This window comes from Drosophila santomea, chromosome 2L, assembly GCF_016746245.2.
Source record: "Drosophila santomea strain STO CAGO 1482 chromosome 2L, Prin_Dsan_1.1, whole genome shotgun sequence".
Classification (NCBI taxonomy): domain Eukaryota; kingdom Metazoa; phylum Arthropoda; class Insecta; order Diptera; family Drosophilidae; genus Drosophila; species Drosophila santomea.
In genome coordinates, this window is record NC_053016.2 from 23,549,634 (window position 1) to 23,573,642 (window position 24,009).

The 24,009-nt window shown below is 40.1% G+C and overlaps 1 protein-coding gene across 1 annotated transcript in view; it reads left to right on the forward strand.

Annotated features, from left to right (window-relative positions):
• LOC120457150 overlaps positions 1 to 24,009 on the forward strand; it is a 175,569-nt gene that overhangs the window by 28,094 nt on the left and 123,466 nt on the right. Inside the window, exon 2 of the mRNA XM_039644860.1 lies at positions 8,145 to 8,392. Within this exon, the coding sequence (XP_039500794.1) occupies positions 8,145 to 8,392 (248 nt within the window). The remainder of the gene's footprint in view (positions 1 to 8,144; positions 8,393 to 24,009) is intronic.

Sequence of the window (24,009 nt, forward strand, 5' to 3'; positions counted from 1 at the left end):
GAACCAACTGACCTGTGTTAACTTGTGTCTTTGGAACTCCTGAGATGAAGTGTTTTATGTATGGTTTCAAAACGTTTATTAATACAATCTTCATATGTTTTGGTTCAGTTGCAACATTAATCAGTTTTACTTTTTAAATGCAGAATCTGTCTGACTCAATCGTTACTCCGAAACCTTGACATAAAATCTCCCTGCCTATCATGATATCTTGCTTCAAGTACTTGTCCATAATGACATGAAATAACATTTCCAAGGTAAAATCGTTAATCGTTAATGGTAAAAATTTGAGTAGAGCTACATACAGAATCGTTTCCTACTACAATATGAAGTCTTTTTCCAGAGAATTTTCCAGTAGCGCTTTCCTTAAGCAACAATCAACGAACTCACCAAAATGAACGAGCACACCTTTTGGTTCCATTACCGAACATATGTTAACTCTCTTTTCAGTGCTTCAATCGAATGGCATCCAGTAGCAATGTGTCCAGCCTGTCCACACTTATAGCATATTACTTTGGACTTTTGCTCTTTTGGCTTCATACCAAACCCTCCAGAATGCCCGCTTCCCGATGATTGTGATTCCCGATTTTTCTTCTGGCGGCAGTCTGCGATTTTGTGCCCTGACTTTCCACAATAATGGCAAATGATGTTTGAAAATTTCTACTTTTTTTTTTTTGGCCCCAAAGTTGTGTCTGCCTTTGATACCTGCAACTGATACTGCAATTCGCTACGCGACTGTGGTGCACACAAGCTTTTTCAGTCTGCTTTCCAGCTGGGCAGTATGCGCACCTGACACCAACAATTCCTCGCGCTCCATATTTCTTATTTTCGTTATTAGCGAAGTGACGAGTCGGCTTGCATACGACGACATCCACTGTCCAATCCCTGGGCGTCCTTCTAGCAGCTTAAGAAGTGTGGCTGCAGCTGTTTCTACGCCGACAAATCTTTTCGTAAATAGTTGCTTGAATTCAACCCAAATCATGCCAGGAAAACAGATCTGTGAAAGCCATTGCGATGCACTGCCCTCCAAAGCTTTGCTGAGAGCAAGTAAGTTTTCAGTAAACCCAGCAGCTTCGGGATTGTGTTTTGCTAAAAACACTGTCCTTGGCTCACGAGGCGCTGCGCTAGCCTGCATTGTTCGCAGCAACTCCATACAATTTCTATTTTGCTGCTCCAAAATTTGGCGCAACTCAGAGCTAGGAGGGTCGAATCCCACTTCTGATGTCGATCAGTTGCTTCAGTATTCTTAGCACCTCGAACAGCGAGCTCCGTTCCCTTCGTTGGTGCCATCGTTCCACTTGTCGTCGTTTCACAATTAATATCGTCTGGCAGTATTCTACCTAGACTGACTTGTCTCTTTTTATGCACGCTCGCTCGTTCCCAAAATCTATTGCGCAGGTTGCTCACGTCACACTTGCCATCCTGCGCTTTCCCACACACAGCAAATAGCCAGTCCAGTCTCGCTCACACACTTCTTCAGGTGATGTACACAGGACGAAACAACGGAAAAGGCAACACACCAAACACGTAGGCACGGGTCACACTTAGTGAGAGAATTTACAATTAGTCCTCTCACCGACTCTCGGTGATATTAAAAACACAAGACAGCAATAACGGTTGTTCTGTTTTCTCTGCCCTTCTTTATTACAATGTTGTTACATACAATACACATGTTGCTGTACTAAATTCAAATAATGCTACCAATGCTCCGACATATATTAATTCGTAATTTAATAATTTCGTAGAAATATTTGTAGGAATATATGGGCATGATGCATGTGTAAGGGCACAGTAAATCGTCGAGAATTGTGTGGCGAAAAAATGGCACATACCAAGATGGAAAAAAAATATCGCAAACACGACGAACTGTCCGGAGAACAAGAAAATTTCCCGAGCACAGTGCACAGCAGTTGGCCGATAATTATCATGCCTTTTTTCTCACCACATAATTTCAATTTTCACTTTGCAAATTCTCGGAGTTATAATTCCGCCGACATATAATTGTGTTCATATGAATATACATACGTATGTTCAAGAATGTATGGGATGAATATATATGTACCTATGTATGATGTATGTATGAACATATGACTATATGTATGTATATAAATGAACGGCGTCGCGAATAAAAGCGAAGCGGGCCCGTTGTGTCGGGAAAATTCACAGATATGGAATTGACACGGAAAATAGTCTTACAGCAGTGCGACCGAAATTAAATGTTCGGAGCTCTGCTGAAGACCGGCAGTGAGAAAATTTAGGAAGACTCGTACTTATCTTGGCAAAACAAATGGCCGGGAACTGCTGGCAGACGGAAGGAACGACCAATGTTTGTAGGGGGCGATCGTTCTTCAAAGATAAGTGGCAAGCTCTGGTCGAATAGGTGAATTCCCAAGGCGAAAAAAACACCCAGGACCAAAGTAGAAGAAGAACGAAGCTGGGGGGTCGTGGGTCGTAGTGTTCTTCTTTATTCAGTTGCATTCATGAGACATACTACAACTTTTATTATTTCTAATACTTTAAAAATAAAAATTAAATTTATAAATAAAATTCAAATCAATTTACACTGATTTGCACAACAATTTCTTCAATGTAAATGAAATCCTTTACTTAATAAGCTTTAAATTGTCATTCTAGATACACTTTCCAGTACATCTACTATATTACGACTTATCTTACCTTAATAATAAGAGCGACGGGCGATGTGTACATATTTTAGAACTGAAAAGAAATTATTTATCTTTATGATTTTACTACCAAATCCATTTTCAAAAATTTGTTCATAATTTTATCCGTTTAAATAAATTCATTGTAACCCATTATTACTCTAATATAAGCTACACCTTGATCTGATACACCAATTTATTCAAATTATTGTATATTATTATTCTTATAAAATATTCTGATAACGACGGTATATAAACTGATTACAAATTTAAGTAAGGTCCATCGTGGATTATCGATTACAAAAAAGGTTCCTCTTGATAGACAGAAATACCGCCAAATTTTTTAAGTTTCAAGAACATAACTTGTTAAGTACTCTCTTTTTATAAGATCATGAGACTTTCAAGATTTACAACAAATCTAAAGCACGAGAAGGGGTACTGCCATTTTGTTGAGTCAGACGGAAAATGCGAGTCGACAATAAACAAGCGTTCAATGACCAGTTCAGCGGCCGCAACAGGTTACGGGCACAGTTCTCCGATGGGGTATTGACTCCCAAAATAGGGGAAATCTAAAAATATGACATCCTCGCTATTCTATTTTCGGGAAGTCTATCCTCGGGCGGTATCATCCTCAAGTGAAGACTGTCTTAAACGCCAAGAACTTCGGTCAAAAGAAGAGTGCCGAGGGGGCTCAATCCTGCACCAGTCCCCATGATAACAGGACTTAGACTTGATAAACCCCACATCTAGGTCCCATATTGGAAATTACTGACTGTCTCATAAAACCTTTTCAGTGGCGATCGACAAGGCGATCCTCCGAAATTAATAGGAGAAAGGGCTAAGGGAGTTCACAATATACCTCGCGGCCGAGAGTACCGAAAAGCAGAAGAGGAATAACCTACTACTCTTGGGGGGAGTTCAGATACAGCAAGTAGCATATTCTTTACCTGGTGCGCTGGATTCTACCGACGAAAAGAAAGAAAACATCTACAAAATCCTCATCGAGCATCTAAACACTTCTCACCAAAGCAGAACTTAACGTTTGAGAGACATCTATTTGGGGGCCTGACACCTTTAGGATTTCTTGCTGCCACTCCGTGCAAAGGTCGGATCTTCAAAATCGGAATTTGAGGACTTATGCCATAAGATTACTGGGAAAGTAAAATTCACTACAAAAAGTAATCGAATCGTTTCAGGTTGAGGAACAGATCAACCAGGAATCAAAAGCAAAAAAGTATGGTCACTCATCCAATGACCCATCATATCCCGCAATAAATGCCACCTGCAATAAATGCTCGAATATTGGACACTTCGATAGAAAATCCCGAATTTACCTAAAGGGCCGAATTAACCGGAACTATTACCTGGCAGGTCTGCATTTCGAAACCCTTAAAAGCTATTTTCAAACCAACGTCAAAGCCCCCGGCCCACATTAAAAGGTGGCTGCTGCAACTCCAAGCATATAGGTTCACCGTTATTTATAAATCCGGAAAAGACAACATATCAGATGCGCTGTCTCGACTTTGTCAACTGCCTACGGTAGAACCAGCCGATCTCAGGACGCAATACAGAATCCTACGCATCGTGCAGAACGCTATCTCAAGATCTATGGCTGTCCCTGATATAGCTGAGTCTTCAGTGAGGGATAAAGAAATTATAGACGCAATCAGTTGCCTTAAGAACGACTCCTGGAACCCGATACATAAAAAAAACCCCTGCCCGTCTCGTAACGAGCTTTAAGCGATTGGCCCGCTAATTTTGAGGGGAAACCTTATAATAATATCCTGAGTACCTACGGACGGATAATGGACGCCACTACGTTAGCGAGGAGTTCCTTAACTACTGCATGACGTGCGGCATTGAACAAGTTAGAACCCCACCGTTATTACTCTAATATAATTGAAAAAATTAAGGGAAGGCAGACAGCGAAAAAAAGAAGATAAAATATTTTTGAAAAACGTAGTGTTCCCGAACAAACTTACATCAAACTTCGATATGACGGAATTTACTGTGTTAAAAAGTTAGAATAACATCTCTACCCTCACGTCAGAGGAGGTACTTTTTGACGAGTTCCGTAACTTAGAATTCTTATGCGTAAAGCTGTCATTTTCTGATAGCTATGTTTATATTACGTGCTCGTACATTCCGCCGTCTTCTGAATTTCCTGAATATATTAACCATTTGTCCGCTATCCAATCCGTTACAAACAGACTGTCCGATAGGGACCAACTAGTTGTCCTAGGTGACTTTAATATACCAGGCACTAAGTGGTCAACAGAGTAACAGTCGAATATTCTCCTGCCTATAGCACAGCATGACTTTATTGACGGCTTGCTTGACATATCGTTGTCGCAAGTTAATTATATTCGAAATTCTCTTGGTCGTTTATTGGATCTATGTTTTGTTACAAGTCCTGAAAGTGTGTTTCTGACTAGAGTAGCACCTCTTAGTCAACCAGAAGATCCATACCATCCAACTTTCGAGGTGACAATCGACACAGGTACCGTAATAAAAGAGAGGTCAGATAAGTCAACCAAACGAATTCATGGTTTTCGTAAGGCAAACTTTCGGAGGCTAAATCTTTTTATATCTGGCTTTAATTGGTCCGATCTATATTCTTGCAGCATAATAGCCGATGCCATAGATATTTTTTATACTGCAATTAAATCATTTTTCATTTCCGTCTACCTCTAACAAACCTCCTTGGTTTAATAAAGAGTTGACACACCTAAGAAATGTTAAGTCCAGACTTTATATAAAATTTAAAAATACCGGTTCTAAAGCTATATTTTCTAAATATGTAAGTGCTCGGTTAAATTTTACCGTGCTTAACGCTCAGTGTTATAGGAATTATTTAAACCGTTGTAAGTTCCAGTTCGCACAGGATTCCAAACAGTTTTATAATTTCGTTAACACTAAGCGCAAAACAACCAGTTACCCTTCCTCGCTATTTTTTTAAAATACTTCGGTAACATAGGATCAGGCAATAGCCGATCTATTTGCCAAGTTTTTTCAAACCACATATTCTACGTTACCTCATTCTGAACGGCCTTACTCTTACGCGGTATCAAAGTCAAATTTAATATTCTGTCCCACTTTAAACGAAAGCTCACTGCTTTATGATCTTCAGCGAGTTAAGCCTGTCTATTCGCCAGGTCCCGACGGAATTCCTGGCTGTGTGCTTAGATTCTGTGCGGAAGCCTTGTGCAAGCCTCTACTAAAACTGTTTAACTTATCTCTGGAATCTACACAGTTCCCTCAAATATGGAAGGAGTCCTTTGTGATCCCTCTCCATAAAAAAGGCAGCAAATCGGATGCAACCAATTACAGAGAATTCTCCAAATTGTCTGCTATACCTAAGCTTTTAGAAAACGTTATCACTCCTCATTTGCTGCACCTTTGTAGGTCAATTATATCACCATGTCAGCATGGGTTCAAGAAACGCAGATCAACAACTACTAACCTTCTGGAGCTAACCTCCTTCGTAGTACAGTGATTCAAAAATAATCTTCAAACAGATGTCATTTATACAGATTTTAGTTAAGCATTCGACTCTGATAATCATTCACTTTTAATAAAAAAACTTGATTTATTAGGTTTCCCTGTTGATCTCCTAAATTTTATTCTAAGTTATCTGAATGGCAGGACGCAACGGGTCCTTTTTAAAAATTCTCTTTCTTGTATTCTCCGAGTCACATCCGGCGTCCCACAAGGGAGCCACCTAGGTCCGCTCCTTTTTACCTTATTTATTAACGACCTTCCCTTAATAATAAATCATTCGCGTGTACTAATGTACGCTGATGATGTAAAATTATGCTTGCAATATAAGGACATTTCTCGCCATTTGGACTTACAATCCGATCTAGATTGCTTTCAAACCTGGTGCCGTGATAACGTATTAAACTTAAATGGCTCTAAGTGTAAAGTTATGACCTTTTATCGTGCCAACTCAATGCACGCAACTTACACTTTAAGTGGGTGCTCATTGGACAGAATAACACATGTTGATGATCTTGGTGTTCTTCTGGACCCTAAACTTAAATTTTCAGACCATATTTCGTCTATTGTCAATAGACCAGAGGTGTGCTTGGTTTTATAAAACGGTGGTCAAAGGAATTTGATGATCCTTACATGACCAAAACCTTATTTATTTCTCTAGTCCGTCCGATCCTCGAGTATGGATCACCTGTTTGGAGTCCACAATATGAAGCTTACTCGGACCGCATCGAATCGGTTCAAAAGAACTTCTTACTTTTTGCCTTACGGCGCCTTGATTGGGATGCAATCCTTAGATTACCTCCTTATTCAAGTAGATTAATGTTAATTAACTTACCCTCCTTAGCTAACCGTAGAACGATGCTTGGAACACTCTTTATTTTTAACCTTATTCGTGGTGAAGTGGATAGTCCCGACTTGGTTAGTCGGCTAAACTTCACTGTTCCGAGCAGATTTACTAGAAATTACGTACCTCTAATTTTAAATCATTGTAGATCTAATTATGAGTTGCATGATCCCTACAGAGTATTATGTCCTGACTATAATAGATTGTATCCTATTATCTCTAATTCTGACTCTCTGCCGTTTTTAAAGCGATCAATACTAACATACTTAACGAATTCTTAGATCTTTCTACTATATACATATATTTCCTCGTCCTTTACTGTCTGACCCTCGGTCGGTTGGGCGGGAGGTGTGGCCGTGGGACTTGCGCGAAAAAAAAAAAAACATTGTAGAAATCGAAGGGTGTAGAAATCGAACTAACAAGAAATGCTTTCATCTCAAAAAGGTTTCAACCAACCAGCCGAGGTTCCTTAACGCCTCAGCCAGGTGCCGGCTGATGACAGCTGAGCGCTTTAGTACGGACGACCGAGCGACACGGTGTGCCAACGGCAGAACAACTAATTATTTTTAGCGATATAATTAATAAATTGACTTCAACCGAAAGCCATAAAGTGTGATACATTTATTGAAGAAGCGGGTTATTACAACCCCTATCGTGACGAAGAATAAACTAACATAAGACCTGGCATACGAATAATCAAAAAACGAATGGAGAAAAATATATATTTATTGATATAAGACGTTGACTGCTATAACTTACTAGTTTTACAGTTGTATTAGTCTTGTATTAGTCTTGTATTTTTTTTTTTGTATTAGTCTTGTAAATTTCTATCGATTTGCCAAACACCTTTTTGTCACGCCCACTCTAACGCCCATAAACCGCCCAAAGCTGCCACGCCCACACTTTTAAAAAATGTTTTAATATTTTTTCATTTTTATATTGGTCTTGTAAATTTCTATCGATTTGCCAAAAAACTTTCTGCCACGCCCACTATAACGCCTACAAACCGCCAAAAATTGTGTTTAAGACTCTCCTTCTCCCTTCCACTAGCTGAGTAACGGGTATCAGATAGTCGGGGAACTCGACTATAGCGTTCTCTCTTGTTTTTTTTTAATTATTAATTTTCTTTATATTGATTTTAGATCAACCAAATGTTCTTTTTGTTGTGAGAGATAATTCATCCGCCCTTAGTTTTGATTTAAAAACTAACAAATATGTTGGACCCAAAGCAGAAAAACCTTCTCAGATGATACTGCTCGACAGATATTTCGCTTCGGAACAGCGATTTCAACTCGGAAAATCGTTGTTTGCAGACAAACTTAAAAACTTGCAGGGTCGAGAAGTCATCATAGCTGGGTTCGATTATCCACCTTATTCAGTAATAAAACATGTAAGTGTAATAAAAAAGCTAATAAGGCTTTCAATATTTATTATGTCGAAATAATTATACCTGTTAGTCGTAGATGAAGCGTGCATATAAAATATATGTATTCTTGATCAGGATCAAGAGCCGAGTCGATCTGGCCATGTCGGTATGCCCGTCCGTTTGTCCGTCTGTCCGAATGAGATCTCAGGAATTTAAAAAGCTAGAAAGACTCCAGAGACGTAGACGCAGTGCAAATTTTTTTGACTTTACAATCGCCCCTTCTAACTTCCACTGCCCAAAACTGTCACGCCCACACTTTTAAGAAAGGTTTTGATATTTTTTATAGTTTTATTAGTCTTGTAAATTTCTATAGATTTGTCAAAAAAGTTTTTGCCACGCCCACAAACAGTCATAAGCTGTCAGTGTTAAAGAGCCTCCTTCGCACTTCCACTAGCTGAGTAACGGGTATCATATAGTCGGGGAACTCGACTATAGGGTCCAATTAAGTTTTTATTAGTCTAACCAAAGCGGCCACGCCCACAATTTTGAAAAATGTTTTGATCTTTTTTTAATTGTCTATTCTTCCTGTAAAATTCTTTCGATTTGCAAAAAAACTTTTTGTGGGAAGTATCTGGAAAAATTAGTTAATATGCACTTCATATTAATTAGGTGAGCTATGCGGCTACGAGAGCCTCAATACTCGAAGCAAGTCAAGATTGCTTAACTCTGTGCGGCTACGAGAGCCTCAATACTCAGAGCAAGTCAAGCTTGCTTAACGACGATGGTTAAAAAACGAAAATGAAAGAAAAATCGACCACCCACCCGCCGCGGTGAGAATGCCGCTACAACCTGCAGCGGAGACATTCTGCACGGGCGCAAAAAGTCGAATTTAACGTAACAAACGACCACCCGCCGCAGCGTTAGTCTCCGCCCAGGCGAGGGCGCATTTTACGCGGGCGCAAAGTATCCACGTTATGTATTAAAAAGAAAAGGACCTATGTAGCTACCCACTGCGTCGATTTGTCTACAGTCCCTATAGCTCACTCACTAGTTACTTAAAGACAGAAAGTTACAAAGACACTTAAACTGCGAATTGAGATAAAAGCCTGTGGCAATCTGCTGGATAGGCTGAGCGGTGCGGTGGCACCCGAAAAAGCTGCCCATGGGATTGTGTGGTAACCGTACCTTAGTAGGCTAAGGCCAAAAAGGAAAAATACGGACCACTAAGCTCTACTCAATATAAAACTTGTCCATCACTGTCGCCGTATACCGTATCAGTTAAAATCAGATAAATATAAAACGAAAAGTTAATGAACAATAACCATTGCCTGCCATCAAATTAAAGAAATTTTCTTTCCTTTCCTTATTTATTAAGAAAAAACAACACATGGTCAATATCTCAACACATCCACACAAGGACCAACATAAATTGTTAAGAGTGAGTGAAGCAACATTGCTATCTGTACTTTTCAGTACAAAATTAAGAATCCGTAAATAAGAAGCATTATTAGAAAACTAAATATAAAAAGAAGGTCTTGGTTGTCTGTTAACGTTCCTACGCACTTCAATTTGCACTCTTGTCCGACTCAATTTACCGTTGGTAATTGTCCGTCGCATTTATACTCAAAAGATCGAGGAAATTAAGGAAACATTAAATGCGCTTCTTGCCAAAATGACTGGTCTTGTGGATAATATGAAGAAACCCAATAATACAATAAACACTTTGGAATCGAAGAGTGAGAGGGTAACCTTGTTGTTACCCCTCAGGTGCTCTTGCGCGTGCGCATAATGAATTTGAGTTGAAAGAAGTTTTCGCGCTCCCCGATTGCATCAAAGAACATCAAACGTTCGAAGGTCAACCTGAAAGACATGTCTCTTGGGTTAATCGTGCGCGAGCTATTTTGAACGATTACGAGGTTATAAAAGGGAAACATCTGTTACGTGCTATAGTCTGTCAAATTAGGCAAAAGATAAGAGGCGAAGCCGAAGAGGCCCTCGACTCTTATGGGTTTTCAGATGACGACTCATCAGAAATTAGAAGAGTTCTAGCATTGCACTACGTGGATAAGTGCGATGTACGAACGCTAGAGTATCAGCTTAGTCAGTTGAGGCAAGTAAATAAAACCTTGGAAGAAAATTATTTAGAGGTGAATAAACACCTCTCTCTTATCCTCGATGGATTAAAAGCTATGGGATACCCAACGGAGGTAGTGAGAGCCTTGTCCGAACATTCTAGGGACTCGGCCCTCGACGTCTTTATCCGTGGAGTCGGTAACGACGCCTCGAGACTATTGGTCATGCGTAGACCAAAAGACTTGCAGGAAGCCTACTTCTTCTGTAAGGAATTACAAGCGGTTACCCTAAGAGGGGGTTCCTTCGCCCGATCCCCCCGTTACCGAATACCCTGTTCTACCGGCCAGCGGGCCGTCCTCGTTTCACTCACAGCTATCAGGGGAACGGTAGACTTTCACTAGGCTCGGGATATGGTGGCTCTAAAAATAATAATCGTTTACAGGGCCCAAGATCGGCTATTAAAATTGAATCGAACCGGTCGGGCCAGTCGCACCTATAATGTTCGCAAGGATCCCAAAGAAGGTTCAGTATTTTTAGAGTCATAGCGTCTGCTCAGTTAGAGTTACTTTATTCGAATGCTTCTTATGCGCTCAACTTGGGCTGAGCTAACCCGTATATGTATATATAGTACTTATTATTATATACATATAGTTCCATATACATATACATATGTATGCAGAAGGCATGCATATGTCATGTATGGTCTGACCACTTGAGCTCCAAAGTGCATGCTCAGCATAACCAAGCTCCGCGATCGGCTTATGTATAAGCGTTAGATCGTATTACTTGAGCGCTGGAACACTTGTGTAATTGTTGGTGGTCTTTTAGGTACTTGAACGTTATGTTTATTATGACAAAGTGTCAAAATGTTTGGAAGATAAGTTGTACCCATTAATTTAGTATATTTATAGGTTAGATATGTTTCACCTCCCTTTTAAAAGAAATGACGTAATACATGTAGTCATTTAGTTCTCAATATTTTTTTTTTTTTTTTAATGATATTGATTTTTCTTATTAATTATTAGCAATGTTTTGTCTCAAATTTATGTTATACGTTATTTTTTTTGTTTTATGTTTAACTTTCTTAGAAGGAAAAAGAATTTTTTTTTTTTTTTTGCTTTTTTTTTTGGTTGATCAGACTTTTTCTTAAGTGAAATGAAACGTTTCATTGATTATATATTTATACCCGTTACTCGTAGAGTAAATGGGTATACTAGATTCGTTGAAAAGTATGTAACAGGCAGAAGGAAGCGTTTTCGACCAAATAAAGTGTATATACTCTTGATCAGGATCAATAGTCGAGTCGATCTGGCCATGTCCGTCTGTCCGTCCGTCTGTCCGTCCGTCTGTCCGTCCGTATGAACGTCGAGATCTCAGGAACTACAAAAACTAGAAAGTTGAGATCAAGCATACAGACTCCAGAGACATAGAAGCAGCGCAAGTTTGTCGATTCATGTTGCCACGCCCACTCTAACGCCCACAAACCGCCCAAAACTGCCACGCCCACACTTTTGAAAAATGTTTTGATATTTTTTCATTTTTGTATTGGTCTTGTAAATTTCTATCGATTCGCCAAAACACTTTATGCCACGCCGACTCTAACGCCCACAAACCGCCCAAACTGCTACGCCCACACTTTTGAAAAATGTTTTGATATTTTTTCAGTTTTGTATTGGTCTTCTAAATTTCTATCGATTTACTAAAAAACTTTTTTCCACGCCCACTCTAACGCCCATAAACCGCCCAAAGCTGCCACGCCTACACTTTTAAAAAATGTTTTGATATTTCTTAATTTTTGCATTAGTGCTGTAAATTTCTATCAATTTTCAAAAAAAAATTTAGCCACGCCCACTATAACGCCTAAAAACCGCCAAAAAACTGTGTTTAAGACTCTCCTTCCCCCTTCCTAGCTGAGTAACGGGTATAAATGTTTGGATGCTGCTATTGTATTTGCAACATAAATCCCATTGTGTATTTCCTGATTAGGCACAAATATGTAATCGTTTACAGCATTAATGTATATTTTCCGAATAACTTGTGATCTGGCTGGCAGAAGAACTGTATTGTTGCCAGCGCTATATGTTATCGGTACATATATTGGATAATTTAAATTTTGGGGTCTAATTATAAACCAGTCTTCACTTGGTTTGAAATCTAGTTGACAATTGAATTTCTTTATAAAATCAATGCCTATTATTCCATCACAAGGTATTGCAAAATTTGGATCTACCAAGTGAAATTCATGTGGAATTAATTGGAGTTCTATTGAGGTTGTTCCTCGAGACTTTATCACACCTTGGCCTATGCCTTCGATGTTTATTATTTTTTCTGCTTGAATTTGGAAGTTATCAGAATTTACCTTCAGAAGTGAGATATCTGCACCAGTATCAATGAGAAATGTTAGTTTATTTTCAGTTGAATGATTATGGAAAGTTACGAATATATTAAGACTATAATTGATGGAATGAACTTTAACATTCATTGGTTGTTTCCTAAAGGGTTCTGTGAGTTTTCCGACGTATTTTGCGTGATTCTCACATTGCTATTATTACCCTGGTGGTAGTTTCCGCGGCCTCTCCCTTGGTTTTGGCCTCTTCTACCTCCACGGTTATTAAAGTTATTATTGTTGTTGTTATTGCTGCCTCGGTTGTAATTGTTGTGGTAGTTATTTCTTCCACGATTATAACCTCGGCCTCCTCTATTATTATTATTTACTCCTCGTCGATAATAGAGTACAGTGTTATTCTGACCTGTTATCTCTGTGCAACTGTTTACAAATTTTGAGATGGCATCATTCATGTTTGTGAATGTGCCTGCTTGCATGATAAGTTTTACCTTATCAATGGAGCAATTCTGTGTCATTGCTTTTACAGCTGTTGTAGTACTGTATTTATTCGCTAAATACTGGCTGAGACCTTCACTGATATAGGCACCTTCAAGGGCCTTTGTCAGTTTCTCCACCTCTTGGGTGTATTGGCTAGCCGTTTTATTTCTCTGTTGTAGATTGAGAAGCTTGGCAGATATCACTTCTTTCGATTATCCTTTTACTGCACTTGACAGTTGTGTAATGATTGCAGCAATTGTCTGCTCATTACTTATAAGGTTTCTTACATGGCCTTTAGGTTTAGTTTTTATTAGGCTTATCGCAGTCGTTTCATGTGTGCTCTTTAAGCTGTCTAGTAGACCTAGAGCATCCAAACAACTTTGTAGATTTTCTGGTTTTTCATCAAACTCTGGTATCAGAGATGTGGGTAGCCTGATAAAGTATGTCACTGTCTGTGCCATTTCAGAAATTGTTATTGTTTCGGATTTAAATTCAATTCGGTCGCTTCCTTCTAGTGTTTCAATGTCACTATCGGACTCAGCGCCGCATGATTGTACAGATTGGTCTAGTTCTTTGAACTTGTCTGGGTTGAATTCAACCAATTGACTTAGACTTTCTGGTACATCTATCAGAATATGCCTTCTTTTTCTGATATTATTTAATCTTGTGTTTAGGGATTTTATAACCCTCAAACATTTGTTATTATGTTCAGATGTGAGTCTATTTGCATATTTATTTACTAATGTAACTATATTATTATATTCTCCTAAAACTATCTCTATATGATTTTTCAAAGTTTCGGATTTTATTACTGCATCTATATTGATACATTTATAAGACTTATCAAACCTGTAGAGAAATTCGTCTATTTGTATCGCTATTTCGCTCCATTCCATTCTTGTAGTAAAAAAAAAGTTTTTATGAAGCTTTCTTCTACTCTATTTATACCCGTTATTCGTAGAGTAAAAGGGTATACTAGATTCGTTGAAAGTATGTAACAGGCAGAAGGAAGCGTTTCTGACCATATTCTTGATCAGGATCAATAGCCGAGTCGATCTGGCCATGTCGGTCCGTCTGTCCGTCTTTTTTGTCCGTATGAACGTCGAGATCTCAGGAACTACTAAAGCTAGAAAGTTGAGATTAAGCATACAGACTCCCAAGACATAGAAGCAGCGCAAGTTTGTCGATTCATGTTGCCACGCCCACAAACCGCCCAAAACTGCCACGCCCACACTTTTGAAAAATGTTTTGATATTTTTTCATTTTTGTATTGGTCTTCTAAATTTCTATCGATTCGCCTACGTTTAAGAATTAAGAATTTTTATATTTTGTTATTTTTAAAAAAAAAAAATTAAAAAAATTAAAAAAAATTTTGCAGACGTGGAAATATTAGTTGTTAATAAATGTGGTTGGCTCACATATTTGTTTACAATAATAAAAAAAATTGTCCAACCGCATTGTAGTAAAAAGCCTAACAGATATTAGTGTTTTTCAAGCAGCGGTTTCCCGCATCGGCTTGGAATTAGAAATTAAAACTAAGGAAAATTGGGTCATTGGCATTTATTTATGCAGCCCGTTTGCGTTGTTTCGCACCTTGCGAAAGCTTGTTTTCAATGTTTTCCAGACTCTCTTTGTAGCGTTGCCGGGATGTCTCGTCTCTGTCCAACTGGGTAATTTCCTTGACCAGTCGGCGTTGTTGTAGTAGCTTTACCCTTTTTCCGGAGCGTTTGTGCTTCTTTGGTTCCTTCCTTTCCTGCCTTGCCCGGTACTCAGCTATTGTGAGTATCGGTGATTTGGTTGGCAATGTTCGCAAGGATCCCAAAGAAGGTTCAGTATTTTTAGAGTCAAAGCGTCTGCTCAGTTAGAGTTACTTTATTCAAATGTTTCTTATGTGCTCAACTTGGGCTGAGCTGACCCGTATATATAGTACTTATTATTATATACATATAGTTCCATATACATATACATATGTATGCAGAAGGCATGCATATGTCATGTATGGTCTGACCACTTGAGCTCCAAAGTGCATGCTCAGCATTCCCAAGCTCCGCGATCGGCTTATGTATAAGCGTTAGATCATATTACTTGAGCGCTGGAACACTTGTGTAATTGTTGGTGGTCTTTTGGATACTTGAACGTTATGTTTATTATGACAAAGTGTCACAATGTTTTGAAGATAAGTTGTACCCATTAATTTAGTATATTTATAGGGTATATATGTTACACACCGTTCGGATTATAGAGCCCCCCAGAATGAGGGCTCAGGTATGAAAATAACATCGCAAGAATACGTTCCAAAGAGCAAACAAGCTTTATCATATGAAGCCTATACCTGACCCTTCGACCGCATCCCTGCCGAACATGGTGAAGTTGTCTCATCTGATTTCTATTATGATCAGCCCGGTGCTGAGAACGTTGGTATGCCTCACCAGGATGCCATGGAGGAGGAAGATGCCCCGAGATAAGTGCTAAGGGCCCGAATTTTATGACCGAGGCCTCTCAAGCGTCCCATACCTATAATATGAGGGGAAAGATGGGGCTAAGTTACAATTCTTGATCGACACCAGCGCAAACAAAAGTTTCATCAGCCCCAGACTAGCCGCCGGGTCGACTCTTCTCCCCAGCCATTTCTGCGTATAATCGGATACGGGTAAAGTTAAAATAACACACCGTGTAGTCGAAAAGTTTTTTGAACGATTATGGTAATAACTTGACCCTTACCTTTTTTTTCCTCCTAGGCTTGAATACGTGAAAGATCTGAAGGCCCTAGTAGACAGGAGAAACAACCCCCTGGTAATATCCCTTGGAATAAAGATCCCTCTCCTCGCTAAGAGATTGCTGGATGCCAGACGATGTAAGACAAACCTTAAAGGCGTTGATCGACGAGTACTCGCACCTTTTCGACCCGTTGTCGCTGGGCGAGGCCGCCGACACTAGCGTTAGGGCCCTTGCGTCGGGATTTCATCAAATCTACATGAAACCATACGATACCGTGAAAACCGCCTCTCCGCCTCCCTTTTGGGCTGAAAAACGCCCCAGCTATCTTCCAGCGAATGATCGATGTTGTTCTTCGGGAACACATCGGTAAAATTTGTAATGTGTACATTGCCGACATTATCGTCCTTAGTGACGATAACGTTAGCCACTGGAAGAACCTTCGCTTGGTCTTTGAAAGCCTCGGGTTAAAGCAAAGCAATCTAAAAAGATCCCAGTCGAGCTTGACGACGCCGCTTTGCAAGCTTTCGATGACCTTAAAACAATTTTATCCTCTTCTGAAGTGGTTGCTGACCACAGACGCGTCTAACTATGCTCTTGAAGCTGTATTGACCCAAGACATTGAGGAAAAGCAGCGCCCTATCGTTTATACCTCGCGCACTCTGTCCATAACCGAGGAAAACTATGCTACTATAGAGAATGAGATAATTGCTAAAGTCTTTGGCATTGGCATTGGGCATTGGATATCCTCAGGTCTTATGTGTATGGCGCTGCATCGGGCAGGGTTTATACATACCATCAGCCTTTGACGTTTGCACTAGGGAATAGAAATTTCAATGCTAAATTAAAAGGAAGGAAGGCAAAAATAGAAGAGTACATCTATGCACTCATCTACAAGCCCGTTAAATCTAACGTCGTTGGTGACGCCTTGCCTCGTATAGTTCTCACGAACCATTATTTTGATTGGTGCCGTTTGGACACTGTCTCAGCTACTGAAGGGAGCTCCACCGTGCACAGTGCAGATGAGACGCATTTCACCTACTCCCTCATGTGGAGGTTCCCATTAACGTTTACCGTAACCAACTAGTTTTTGACACGGAATGTTTGGAATACTTGTATGAACAACCCCACAGGGGTTTCGAACGCCATCTAATTCATGTAGGGACTGGTCTTAGTTGTCTTAGTTGGTCTTAGTTGTGATCCTAGGAAAATACCTTAAGCCTTCAGTGATCAACGGGGTTAAAATTCACGAAACTTGTCTGTCTTCATTCCAACACCTATGCTTAGAGAATTTTGGTGGGTTCGAAATTCGAATATCGCAGTATTATTGTCGGTCTGATTTGAGGTAATTTGTTTCGGCCATTTATTAATTTAATTCGGAAATAAAATTTAATTAATTTAAATATTTAATTTAAAATGAGCCTAGAAACCAAAAAATAAATCTGTTCTGAAAAAGCTGAAAAGCAAGCTTCAAAGTCAGGTCAGAACAATTCGCCGATTAAATGAGCGATTAGAAACGGGATCGATTCCGCTATTAGAGGAAGAATTGAAATGTCGACTAGAAAACTTAAATGCTTCAATTAGTAAGGCAAACCAATTACAAGAACAGATAGAAGACATAGATTGTAGCGATGAATTTGGCGACGAGTTGGAAGAGCTTTGTATAGTGACCAAGGCAAAAATAATGTCCCTGTTGTCTGCCTTGAAGGTAGCAAGCGTCAGCGAAGCTCCGGGATCAGCTGCTGTAGCTCCAACTCGTGCGCGACTTGCGAATTTGGCATTGCCAAAATTCAGTGAAGATTATTCGGAGTTCAAAAATTTCATCAGCCTTTTCGAAACTTTGGTTCATAAAGACGCCAGCATTCCAGTTATCGAAAAATATAACCATTTAATTTCATGTCTCTCTGGTGAAGCTTTAGGAACAGTTAAAGCTTACCAAGTCACCGAGAGCAATTACGAAAAGGCACTAGCCAGTTTAAAAAAGGTTTACGATAACGAATGCCTCATCTTTATGAATAATATATCAACATTGTTTAGTCTGCCTAAAATATCGCATCAGTCCGCTTCCTCCTTGAGAAACCTTACCGATACTGTTTCTTCGTTTATGTTTCTCTGTTATCGATAGGAGATGATACAAAAATTTCGAATGCAATGTTGATATATTTGGTATTGAATAGAGTCGACCCAGTGACCAAACAAAAATGGGAGGAACAGCTCGATTATGAGACTTTGCCGCTTTGGGCTGATTTTGAAAAAATGTTAAATCGCCGATATCAGCATTTATCAGCTGAAGAATCGACAAAGCCGAAGCAAGATAAAATTGTGTCGAGCAAGCCACATAATCGTAGCTCATTCTCGTGTTCCTTCTCCAACAGCAAGCCTCAGCAAACTTGTAGCTATTGCAATGCAGCAGATTATTTGCTACAGAATTGTAGCCCGTTTGGGCATCACTCTGTAATGCAAAGGTTCGAGTTTGTTAAGTCTGCCTTCTTATGTATCAATTGTCTGCGAAAAGGCCATACTGTTTCGAAATGCAAAGGCAAAAAGTGTCGAGCTTGTGACCGCTCACACCATGTTCTGCTTCATAGATATACAGTGCATGAGAACAGTTTAGCGTTGCCACCCCCGTCAGAGACCATATCTCCTACTTTTAACCAAGATCAGCCTTCCACGTCACATGTTATGCATGCCACGTCCTTGGACAGGGTGATTTTGGCTACTTCAATCGTAAGCGTCCGTACGAAAAACGGAGAATACGTTTTGGCCCGAGCTCTGCTGGACTCTGGGTCTCAAACGAATTTTATAACAGAAGAACTGGCGAACCGCTTACAGATTCGTAGAGAGGAGTCGTGTATCAACTTACTTGGTATTGGCGAGTCCAATTCTCAAGTCAAAAAAAAGGTACACACAGTGGTGAAGTCGCGAATAAATGGTAGTGAGTTCTCGTTCGATTTCTGGATCTTAAAGTCGATCTCCGGTTACCATCCTGATCAGTCGGTGAACGTCAGTGATTGGAAGATCCCGAAGAACCTACCATTAGTAGACCCATATTTCTACAAGTCACAAAAAATTGATATGTTGATAGGAGCAGAATCATTTTTCGAATTGCTAGCTGTTGGTCAAATTAGACAAGGTCCTGACTATCCAACTCTACAAAAGACCGTTCTCTGTTGGGTTGCTTCGGGCAGATACAATGCAGACCTTAAACAAGTTGTGAATAGTTTCAGTTGTAGTGAAGAACCTTTAGTATCGATTGACAGCACACTACAGAAATTTTGGTCGCTGGAGGAAATGCCAAATCCAAAGAAAATTCTGTCGCCTGAGCACAAGTTATTTGAAGACCATTATAGGAAGACTACTCAGGTATTGTCATCAGGTCGGATTGAAGTTAGGCTGCCGTTTAAATCTGATCCAAATGGATTAGGCAACTCCTTCGAGGTTGTCTCGAGATCCCAACATGAAGATCATGTACTTGGAATTCATGGAAGAATATATCGCCCTAGGTCATATGTCGCCTACAGACAACAAAATCCCTTCCACTCCACATTATGTCATTCCCCATCAATGCGTGTTAAGGCCCCAGAGTACGTCAACAAAGTTGCGCGTCGTGTTCGATGCGTTTTGCCAAACATCGTCTAAGGTAGCCTTAAACGACATCCTGATGGTGGGGCCGACAATTCAAGAAGAGTTGTACTCCACTCTACTCCGCTTCCGGCTGCACAGGTATGCCCTGACTGCCGATGTAAAATAGATGTATCGCCAAGTAATGGTTAATGAAGCGGATAGGAGGAGAGACCCCTCTGAATCCTTGAGTTTATACAAGCTCAACACCGTCACATATGGTACTGGAACAGCCCCATTTCTGGCTATTCGTTGTTTAAAGAGGTTGAGTGAATCTGCTAAATGTTCATTCCCTAGAGCTGCCGACGTGATTGGATCCGATTTTTACGTCGATGACATTTTAACTGGTGCTGCATGCGTAGAGGAGCTAAAGACAATTAAGTCTGAAGTGTCTCATGTTCTTCAAACAGCAGGTTTTGAATTGACAAAGTGGTTTTCAAACTCACCTGAGGTCACTGCATCTGAGAGCACAGTTAAGTCAATATCTATCTCGGATTCAGAGTAAATTAAGGCGTTAGGAATATCGTGGTTGCCTAGCGAAGATGCCTTCAAGATCAAAATTGACACTTCTGTTATGGGTCTCCGAGCGACAAAACGGAACATACTATCGGTGACATCGAAGCTGTTTGACCCCCTCGGCTTGTTAAGTCCCATTGTGATTAAAGGAAAGATCCTATTGCAGGAACTCCGGCTTAATAAGTTAGATTGGGATTAGTCAATTCCGATGCATTTGGAAACAGCTTGGGATATGCTAGAAAGCACTCTGTCTCAACTGGATGAGATATCGATTCCTCGGTTCGTGCATACCGACCCATTGTCACCGGTACAGATACATGCTTTTGCCGACGCCTCCATGAGAGCTTATGGAGCTTGCGTCTATATTCGTAGAAAAACTGCCGAAGGTTTTAAAATATCGTTGTTGACTTCAAAGTCAAAAGTAGCGCCGCTCAAGACCAAAACGCTCCCAAGGCTTGAGTCATGTGCCGCTCACTTTCTCGCAGATCTCTGCCATAGAATCAAACCCTTATTAAAAGTCCCTATCGAACGAATTGTATACTGGTCGGACTCTCAAGTTACTCTTCACTGGATTCGATCTCATCCATCTTCGTTGTCGACATTCGTTTCGAACAGGGTAGCGGAGATTTAAGAATGGTCAAGAGAAGCTACATGGCGGCATGTTCCCACAAAGCAGAACCTAGCAGATATCGTTTCGAGAGGTTGTGACGTCGACGAGATAGAGCACTCGATCTGGTTCACTGGCCCACCATTTCTGAAGGACGAAGAAGAAAACTGGCCCAAAAATGCGCATTTCGAGCCGGATGAGGAAGTCTTGCGTCAGGAAGCTAGGAAGACTGTGGTCGGGCTGACCGCTGCTGTGCAAACTTCCGATTTGCTGGATTTCATCGAGGGGTTTTCGTCACACCTCAAACTGCATAGAGTGTTCGCTTATATGTTCCGCTTTATAAGAAAATGCAAAGACAAGAGAATAGTTTTCGAAGAACCGACTGTCACCGACTGTCACCGACTGAATATAATGAAGCGTTTCATAAGATTAACGAAATAGTATAAAAGCACGATTATCAAGTAGAAATTGAAAAGGTTCGTAAAGGCTCCAAGGTCGGCCCAAGTCTTCAGCGATTGAACCCATTCATCCATGAGGATACAGGCACTTGGTGCAACTTTTCGTTGTTGCGAGTTGGGGGGCGACTAGCTAACGCTCCTATATCATATGATGCCAAGTTTCCCTTGCTGTTGACGAAACGCTCGCAGTTTGTGCAGAGCTACGTCCGGCATTTGCACCATTCCAATTTTCATGTCAGCCCTCGAGCACTTGTGAGCATCCTACGACAGCGTATTTGGACCGTAAACGCTCAGGAACTCAGGAACGCAGTCAGACAGTTCGATCATGTGTGCGCTGCTTCAAATGCAAGCCTCGACTGATGACACAAATTATGGGAAATCTACCCGCAGATAGACTCCGTGCTCTCCGACCATTTGCGATATGTGGCGTTGATTTTTGTGGCCCTGTCTATACGACATTAAAAATTCGAGGAAGGCCCCCGTATAAGTCCTACGTTGCCTTATTTGTTTGTTTAGAGATTGTCTCAGATCTAAGTACTGATTCTTTTCTATTGGCTTTTCAAAGATTCATTGGTCGACGAGGATGTCCGCAGACGGTGCATTCCGACAACGCGACGAACTTCGTTGGAGCGAGTCGCCACTTCCTGGCTTTTCGCGATCGGATCGAGGAGCAGGCGGATGCGATTCGCGAGTTCGCATCAAAAAGCGGATGCGAATTTGCGTTCACACCCCCTCGGGCTCCGCACATGGGCGGACTATGGGAGGCGGGTGTGAAAACTGCAAAGCACCTACTCCTACGAGCGGTGGGCAGCGCACTTCTCAACGCCGAAGAGCTGGCAACAGTCCTCGTCGGGATCGAGGCCACGAAGAACTCGCGGCCCCTCGGAGCGCTCAGCCAGGACGCAAGACAGGCAAGATCTTTTATAAATTAGACTTACGGAACTAAAATGGTACCAGATCGTTGTTTCACAAACTTCTCCTTCAATTCTTCATATTTCTCTTATCCTTTTTTATATGAAAACAACTTTTTAAAACATTTACTATATCTATTTCACACTTACAAAAACACGAACATTTCTTCACATCAACATTCCAAACCCCATACCTCTAAGCTAACTTAAATACCGCCTTTAGAAGGAAAATATTACTCATAAAGCTACCTACTTTAACCAATATTGCTCGCTCGTCCTACTGCATGGCAGAGGGCACAGTCTAGCATGTCAACAGCCAGTTCAACGTGGCACACGTAATCGACTTGGGGTGGCTCGACTCACTGATTCAGGAGGCTCGGCGCGAGCCGGCGCAACTAACGGATGCCAGGATTAGAGCTCTAGTAATGCACTACATGAAGGAGACGCAAGAGGACTTTTAAAGAAAATTCTTTTTTATTTTTCATTTTCTAATTAGTCTTATAAATTTTGCAGAAAAACTTGTTGCCAATAAAGGTTAGAGTTGAAATTTCCCCTTCGCACTTCCACGAGCTGAGTAACGGGTATAAGATAGTCGGGGAACTAGACAATAGCGGTTTCTCTTGTTATTTCTTTTAATGTGGCAAATTTCAAATAAATTTGCAACTAAGGTAATGTTGGCCCTTGGATGAGTAAATTTCTATCATGTATATTGTTCTGTTTTGGGTATGGTTTTCATTGGTATGTCTGCGTTACGGGGCATTTTTTCTGCCAAATTTCATTTATTTAATATATTCTTGATAAGTAGCTGGCTATTAAGGAAATAGTAAGACTCCCCGAAAAGTTAAGTAGTTTTCTGTAAGCCTGTTATTAAATCCTGCATAACTGTATATGTTTTTCAGCAAAAACGTGCTGCGTAAAATGTTGTACATTTGGTGTTTATGGTTAGTTTATGTGCAGCCTGAATGGAGTCGAATTCTGCGTCCATCTCAATATACAACGCACTATTGATAGATAGACAACGCAAAAATTGTCTATCAAATAGTATTCTTCTTTCTCTTTTTGCACTATTATGGGTATGTTAAGTATATTTCCTTAAGTTTTATTCCGAATAGAGCGTTCGCTACGTAATTTTTTTTTTTTTTTCAAATGGTTTATGTCAATTTGAATTAGGACAATTTTACTCTCCGTCGTCTGAGTTTTAAATTTGGTTCTTTTATACGGTATAACCAGCTCAGTGGCTGATGGTCACTAGATATTTCAAACTGTCTGTCAAGTAGGTAGTGTCGAAAAGTCTTTGTCGCCCACAAAATTGTTAAGAGTACCTTTTCAATTGTGCTGTATTTCGTTTCGTGTTCAATAAGAGTTCGGCTGATGTAACTAAGCGGATGTCCCTGTAGTAAGAGTACTGCACCCAAAGCGACATCACTTGCATAAGTGGTTAATGTAAATTTCTTTGCAAACTTGTGTTTTTTAAGAATCGTGTTCTCCGAAAGTATAAATATTAATTTTTTGATTGCCGAGTCATATTAGAAGTTGGTTGGGCAAATTTACGAATTTTTTTTTAATTCTTCGTCGTGGGTTTTGCTACGTCTGCAAAGTTTGGAATGAACTTAAGGTAGTAAGTTTAATTTCTTGTGGTTTAGTGGAAATGGCTTTAATTAAAATCATCAGAAACGTGTCAAAAAAATTTGGTTTCCTGCTTTAGAAAGTCACATGTTGAATTTCTTTACTATATATTATATTTATAAGAGCAACGCGATTTCTATTCCTCATTAGCATAAGATCAACCCTTTAACTGTGAGTCGCACTGAAGCAAGGCTCTCTTATATTAATTCGTATACTCTCAACTGCCTATGTGCAGTCATATTGTTTCCTACTTTACTTAGCTCTAATAAAATACTCAAATGAACAGGTTA